This window comes from Petromyzon marinus, chromosome 8 (assembly GCF_048934315.1).
Source record: "Petromyzon marinus isolate PM22_M1 ecotype Great Lakes invasive population chromosome 8, UKy_Petmar_22M1.pri1.0, whole genome shotgun sequence".
Lineage (NCBI taxonomy): Eukaryota > Metazoa > Chordata > Hyperoartia > Petromyzontiformes > Petromyzontidae > Petromyzon > Petromyzon marinus.
In genome coordinates this window covers 17,739,753-17,746,753 of record NC_133674.1, presented here as the reverse complement: position 1 = coordinate 17,746,753, position 7,001 = coordinate 17,739,753, and the positions used below count along the sequence as shown (strand labels likewise).

The following is a 7,001-nucleotide window of genomic DNA, read 5'->3' as shown; positions in this document are numbered from 1 at the left end:
CATGGCAAATTTCCAGTTTGTTGCATGTCGGGAAGTACGCTAAACATTTTGGACAGACACATATTCACAACTTTGCCTTTTATATATATGGAGATATTTTATCATTTTTGGTACTTATTTCAATTTTTTTCTGAAATTTTTTTTACCAACAAAAAAATTACCCCCAGGAACGTATCCTAAATTTGTATCATTAAGTCAATAGTAAAAATTGGTTTCCATTTACGTCGTTTCACCTTACATCACACGTTTTTCAGGATCGCATCTGCAATGTAAATAGACTAAACTGTACACGCGCAAACGGCCTCATTAATCAAACCTTATTACGTTCAACAAACCCAACCTGACATTAAAAAAAGAACGTGTATTATTTCAAAATCTTTTATTATGAACAGAACATGGATTTGTATAAGTGTGTTTTCATACATCGTACATAAGTCATAACACAACAGTTATGCAGACAAACCCTGACCTTAATTACCTCAATAGTTAAAATGCATACATTTTTTTGGAATTAACTTTAACAATGTAAAATTATTTTGTATCGTAAAGCGTAAAACACCAGCATAACCCCCAACATATTACTACCAGTGCATCCAAAACATTTGTTTTAATCTCCAACGGGTTTAAACCGCTTGACATGCATACAGGTTAGGCAATTCAATGGTATCCCATCACTAGCCTTTCAAACACTACATATTCTTGGGCAAGGCACCAAAAAAAACAAACAAGTACATGTACTCTCATCATGCTGATGATCAGTCGTATAACTCTCTTTTTTTTAAACCCTTTTCACCAAAAGCCAACGCAGATGAACTAGCTTATCACTGCAGGCATAAAACTGGAGTCACTCTAGGTTGGCCAGAACTGCAGTTGTGCAACAGCAGCAGCAGAGTTCCTCGCTGATAAAAGGCTCTTTCGATGTTTACATTTTTAATGTTTGCCTTCCAGCTGCGGTGTGGGCAGATGAAGCTGAAGTGGATCTCTTAGACGTTTCAAATCCAGCTCGGCCTAAATAACAACGGGAGAGATGAAACGAACAATCGTCAGAGGGCTTTAAGCGAACATTTAACCACTCTTTAATACAATCTTCCATAAAGTGTATGTAGGATCATTGTTCCTCCGCCAGTGCAGTTTACATTGCCTTAAAAAATAAACGGGTAGTTCTAATAATAGGGGTTTTCCCCTTTTTACTGGCAACAAAACTGAAACCTTCTTACAAGGATTCATGTCTGCATTAACGACAATACCTGCAGTCAAAATGCAAACAAAAAAATATACTATTATAATATATGCATTGTCTTTGAAACTGATTGGTCCACAACAAGGAGCGGCTTTATTTTGAGCCTCGACCCAATTGGTGCTCGACCAGATGACGCCAAAAGGCATACAGCTCAAAGGAGGTCTAAACGGGTAGCTCTAGTTGCATGACAAGTATGATTCAATCTGTACAAATAGTACACGTCAAAAAAGATAACTTAATTGTATAATCCTGTGAAAAGTTCACGTGTTCCCATTGGCCTCTTGTACTATTTTCCCGGGGGTCCCTTGCCAGCATGATTTCTCGTCTCGATAGAGTTTTAACGAGGCGATAATGATATGACTGAGGGAAAGCCACGAGAAAACGTAAAATGAGCTACCTGTAGGCTAGTGGAACCTACCAGGCCTGCAACTTCCAATTCATGCGACCCACGGCCACACGAAGTCTACCAATTCACAACGACCTGCAAACAATACCCATCCTTCACTACGTCTTGGCTGAAATAATCAGGTAGTACAAGGCTATATTTTTAACCTGGCAACACTTTCAAATGTTAGTGTACTTTGTCCCTTGAGTCGCTCGCAAAGGCTTCCTTGAAGTGACCGAGGTGTGTTCATGCGTGGCATGCCAAATGCATTTCAAAAAGCACCTTCGACTCTCTGAAATGTAAATATTATCTCCTGCTGAGGACCTACTTGGGCAATGTCATCCTTGAGCTTGTTGTAAGCGGCAAAGTCAAAGCGAGTCTTCTCAGCATGACGGTGGAAGAAGTGCAGGTACTGACGATCCCTTGCGTCCTGGTAGATGTATTCCTGTAATGAGCAAGTTCACCGTCACTTAAAAGACTTCATATTCTCACTCAAATCTCATTCACGCAACAAAGCAGCACCTGTGAAGCATTTCATCTCTTTATTTGTACTCCCAAGGTCAGCAGATGGATTTATTTTGTCACCAACACGGGGTACACAGCAGCACTTTCCGATGCGAGCACAGATTGCTAATAAAATATACATAACCACATTTTCGCATTGTAAGGTCTTCTATTTGCAGATACACTGAAGGTGCACACTCCCAAGTTTACCCACCTGTCGAGTTAGGATGAAATAGGCGTACATGGCTATGGCGCTGCCATAGGTGACGAAATAAGTGACAGGCTCCATGATGTCCCACGAGTACTCCCACCAGGTGAGGCGTGCCAGGAATCCAAACTGTGTCGCCATGTACGCGAGGCCCCCCCACAACACCAAACGGGTGCGCTTTTCTGCCTTCAGCTTCAGATCTCTCTTCACCTGTGAAAGAAAACAGGGTGGACAAATTCATCGAGATCAGTGCCTGTGTCGAGAGAGGAGAACAAAACGAGGATGGGGGGGGGGGATTTGAAAATTCATATTTCACATTTATTTTGCGTGGCTTCAGCTAAGGTAATGTTACACGCAGTAGACGATAGACGTTGGATGCATCAGAAGATAAAACAACTATTTGGATTAATATAGCATCTACATGTGATTGCCATCCACCTTACCGAGTGCAGAAACAAAAACGAGTAATGTTTCTGGTCGAGTATTTTATCTATGACGCAACTGTTAAAATTAAATTGCCACCACACTGCATTTGCAGTACATAAAGTAAAACATTGGCATATTAAAATGCCCTTTGCCAAAATTATCTCATTGTAATATATTGACCAACCCTCCTCTAACCCGATTAAAAGCGAAAAATAACTCATTAAAGTGTCATAAAAATAACACCGAGCTCACATGGACAATTTAGATCCGTTATAGCAGTGGTCGTGGGGAGGTGGGAGTAACATTTTCTTTACTTCACTTTCAAATACGTCTGGCAGGCTACGCTTTAACACACCTCGGCGTTATCCAACTCGCTCGCCGCACACTTTACGTCCCACTGTTCGGTGATCATAAGGTCTGCGCCGCCGTGTGTTAAGCGCGCAACGCACACTCCAACACGTTTGTGTACAAGAACGTCGAACCGAACATGCACGTCAACAGAGCACAAAGAGGCACCCTTACAGTGGCACAAGTGACTGAGCGTGCTAAAATTGCAAACAGTGTTGCCAGATCAAAAATATTTCCCCCCAGTAAAAGACTGCATGCAAGAAGACCCTTGCAGTGACTGATAAAGTTTTGCAAGCCGTTTCAAAGCAGTGGGCCACGTATGGTAAACAGGCTTAGTTACAAAATGAAACGCAGATCATATGTGGCCCGAAGGGCCGCACATTTAAGCACAAGCACCCCTGTACTATAGCATAACAGCCAAGGATTTCATTTATTTTGGAGAATGGCATTGGAAGGTGCGAAGTAATCGGGGGGGGTGGGGGGGAAGAAACCTTTTCAAGTGGCTCAATTTGGACCCGGAGGTTGTCCAGTTTGGTGAGCAACTCTCTCTCGCGCTGTAGCTGGTGCTCCTCAATGCGCAGCGTGGTGTACATCTGCTGCACCAACACCTTCACCTCCCCGAGGGCGGTCGCATCGTCAGCACTGAGGCTTCCTGGACAGTACCACAAAGCAACAGTAGCACAGGAAGAGGGGGGGGCGGAAACATTAACTCAAAAAGATATCACAGAAAAAATAAAATCAAGTACGAACTCATTGATGCACAGATGCATCGACTGTGCCTGTTATAAGTAACTTTGAAGTATAAAGGAATCGTTTCAATTACATATTTTGTCCGGACAGCATTCGTGTTTACAGCCAAACCCAGCACCTTTAAATAATGCACGCGTTAAGTCAAAAATAAGAAGCAACATTTCTTTATGGCTGCTAATATGGTTTTGTAGCAGTGATTTTAAAAGGGCCACTACATTTAGTGTTCAGAGTAAGATGCTTTCAGAGGTCCCTTTGACATTTTTCCCAGCGTTTGGCTCCAGTATCAAACAATCCTATTTCTCTAACCATTAGGTTGGATGCTTGCAATCCTTAGAATCCAATTTGGGAGACGCGTGCACTGCAAGGTACTTCTAGCTGTGGTCTATGCGCTCTTGCTTCCGTAAATTTATTGGCAGACTAAAACCCATTTGAGATAGATTTGCAGCATATTTGAGCACCATTTATGTTTTAGTACAAGCTCATATAGAATTTGATCCAAGATGTTTTTTTTTCCAATTACATCATTAGTATTTTTTGCAGGTGAGACGAAATCATGAGTGGATGGAAAAAAACCGCATGGTTTAAAGTACGAAAGGAGAATACTACACATCGGATACAGATTGGTCATAAATGTAATTAATGTAAATCTCATTAGGTATCGTCAAACTAAGTTTAAAACTATACCATAAGCAAGTATGTACCTAGAACTTTGAGAGAAATCCTACCTTAATCTCACAGGCATATTTACAGAAGTGTAAAGCTTGTATTTTCCTCTAACAATTGTTACACCAATTAATTACTTACGTTTATTTTGTGGTGGGGGGGGGGGGGGAGCAATAGTACAGCGGCGAGGGGTTAGCACGCTGCACTATAATCCTGGCTGTCAGTTAGCTTCCTAACTATGGCTGGCATAAGTTGCGAAAGGTCTATGAACCGGGCATGGGCCACCTCGTTCACGAATCTGCACTGACCAGCGTAAAGTATGGTCAAAACAACCCCCATGAATAACACAGCAGGGGTGGGCCTTCATCTAGCAGTGGAATGACGAAGGGCAGTGCATAATTTGGCAAAAACACAGGATGGCTAGTCTCGTGCTTAAAGTGAAGGGTTTTTAGTTGAGTAATATTGACGTCAATAAATCTTCAGCAGAAGTTGTAGCTCTGTAATTATCTTAATGGAATCCGTTAAATCTGTTTTCTTCAATTAGTTACCTTCAATTAGTAACACAGGAAAAAAATTGGATAGTCCTTTCATTGTTTTGCAATCCATTTGCACTACTTAAACACAGCTTTTTTTACAACGTATTCAAAACATTTCAAATAGTCAGTCACAAACTAACGGGCATTAATTACTGTACCTCGTTTAGGAGGCTGAACCAGATACGATTCTTCGTTGATGACAAGTTTAAAATCGTCCAAAAGAAGAATATCAACCCCTGTGCTTGCTGCAACTCTGGTTCCATCTGCACAGGGAAGGAAACCATGTATGGAAGTAATTACACAAACCCACACACATTTACAAATTCAAGCTATTTTTCATCTTCTTTTATAAAGCTACTGCTGCATATAGTAATGAATGGTTTTTTTTTTATATATATAATTGCCCCATATAAGGTATGTCCTCTCCCACCAACATTTATGAATTGTATGCCACGTTACTAATGTACAATTGGTAGGACTCTTCAAAATATATAAAAAATATAATTGTGCCATATGAGAACAAATTTTGCAATTGCAGGTTAATTAAAAATAACAGGTTTTTTTTTACATCACTTAACTCAGTGCCAGTAAAAATCGTTTCCTCTCACCAACAGTTAAAGATGCTAGTTATTATTTTTAATTAACCCGTTACTTATTACGTAAGGTCACGGAAGCAGAAACGTTATACATTTAATGCAATAAAAGCCCATTCATCTGTATCACCTGCTGCTGCACTTTAAATAATTGTAATGAATGTGCCAAACAACTCGGCATGCGCCAAACGCAACGATTTCAAAACCACCGATGGTTCCGGCATCACCTAGTGTGTATATTGCTGCACGGTCGATTCCCCGATCCTCTGCTTGCAGACTCCTCAAGAAGTCTCCGACATTCTCCAGTACAGGCCTCAGTGTGAACTGGCATCGCTCCTTTCGTGAAGGCAGGGTAATGGACACCACCGGCAGTCCATTGGCATATGACACAGTTACCTCTGCAAAACGTGTGAAACAAAAACGCTGATATTAAAAAGGTTCATCCCAGAGCAAATGCACGTACATGTACAGACATGTGTCAATCAACCGCTGGATGAGGGCCTCAACGCACGATGCGGGCTGAGGGGGTTATTTGACCATACTTCACCATTCTAGCTCGCATGGGTTCGTAAAGACGGGGTGTTAGACACGTGAGACTATTGAAGTACACCGCAATATGCTGCCCACCACGATGCCCTACAGCATCTAACATTTGTTTTGCATAGAAGTCACCCAATCCAAGCACTATCCAGGCCTAAAAATCCGACTTAGCTTCTGAGATTTCATGAAATTGGGCGCATTCTGGGAGATTTGGTAATACCAGAGCATCCGTAAGGAAATTAATGTTCCGGGCAAGTATAAAGTGTACAGTCCACCAAGGGTGACCCCTACATGCCAGAGCTGCTGATTGATGAATGTTTGTCATGAAATCCCATGAGGTCCATTCACAGTTTGCATTTAAAATGTATTTAGTGGTCATCTCATCCCTCCCTGAGGATGTCAGTCTAATTGGTCAATAACACTTGATTATTCGCTCTAATATCTGATAAATAAAACGTGTTTCAGCGAGGGAAAGTGATATCTTAACGTGATAGCAAATGCATCAAATTCACGAAAAAAAATCTGCAGCATTTTAAACAAAAAACCCGGCTTGACAATCATGTAACAGAGGGGTACCTTTTACTTGGAAAGGTCATAGGCATGTCCCTGTCATTCAAATGGTTTAGTCTGGTACGACATTCCTGTGTGATTTAAAAGCCAAAGCCAAAAAGACTATTGCAAAAGGGTGTGTCCATTTATAAAACTGATGGTTTGCTTGCAGGCAGTAATTTACAACCTTGAAACAAATGTAAAAGCTGCACATATCTGTGCATCTGTATATGCTACCTACCCAAAAGAATGTGCAGGA

At 41.2% G+C, this 7,001-nt stretch overlaps 1 protein-coding gene across 1 annotated transcript in view; it reads right to left on the bottom strand.

Moving 5' to 3' along the window:
* Window positions 1-364: 364 nt before the first annotated feature.
* MCU (mitochondrial calcium uniporter) overlaps window positions 365-7,001 on the bottom strand; it is a 29,486-nt gene continuing 22,849 nt past the window's right edge. Inside the window, exons 3-8 of the mRNA XM_032950005.2 lie at window positions 5,881-6,051; window positions 5,219-5,323; window positions 3,603-3,763; window positions 2,344-2,547; window positions 1,954-2,070; window positions 365-1,008 (exon numbers count right to left, since the gene is read on the bottom strand). Of these exons, the coding sequence (XP_032805896.2) occupies window positions 931-1,008; window positions 1,954-2,070; window positions 2,344-2,547; window positions 3,603-3,763; window positions 5,219-5,323; window positions 5,881-6,051 (836 nt within the window). The 3' untranslated portion in view covers window positions 365-930. The remainder of the gene's footprint in view (window positions 1,009-1,953; window positions 2,071-2,343; window positions 2,548-3,602; window positions 3,764-5,218; window positions 5,324-5,880; window positions 6,052-7,001) is intronic.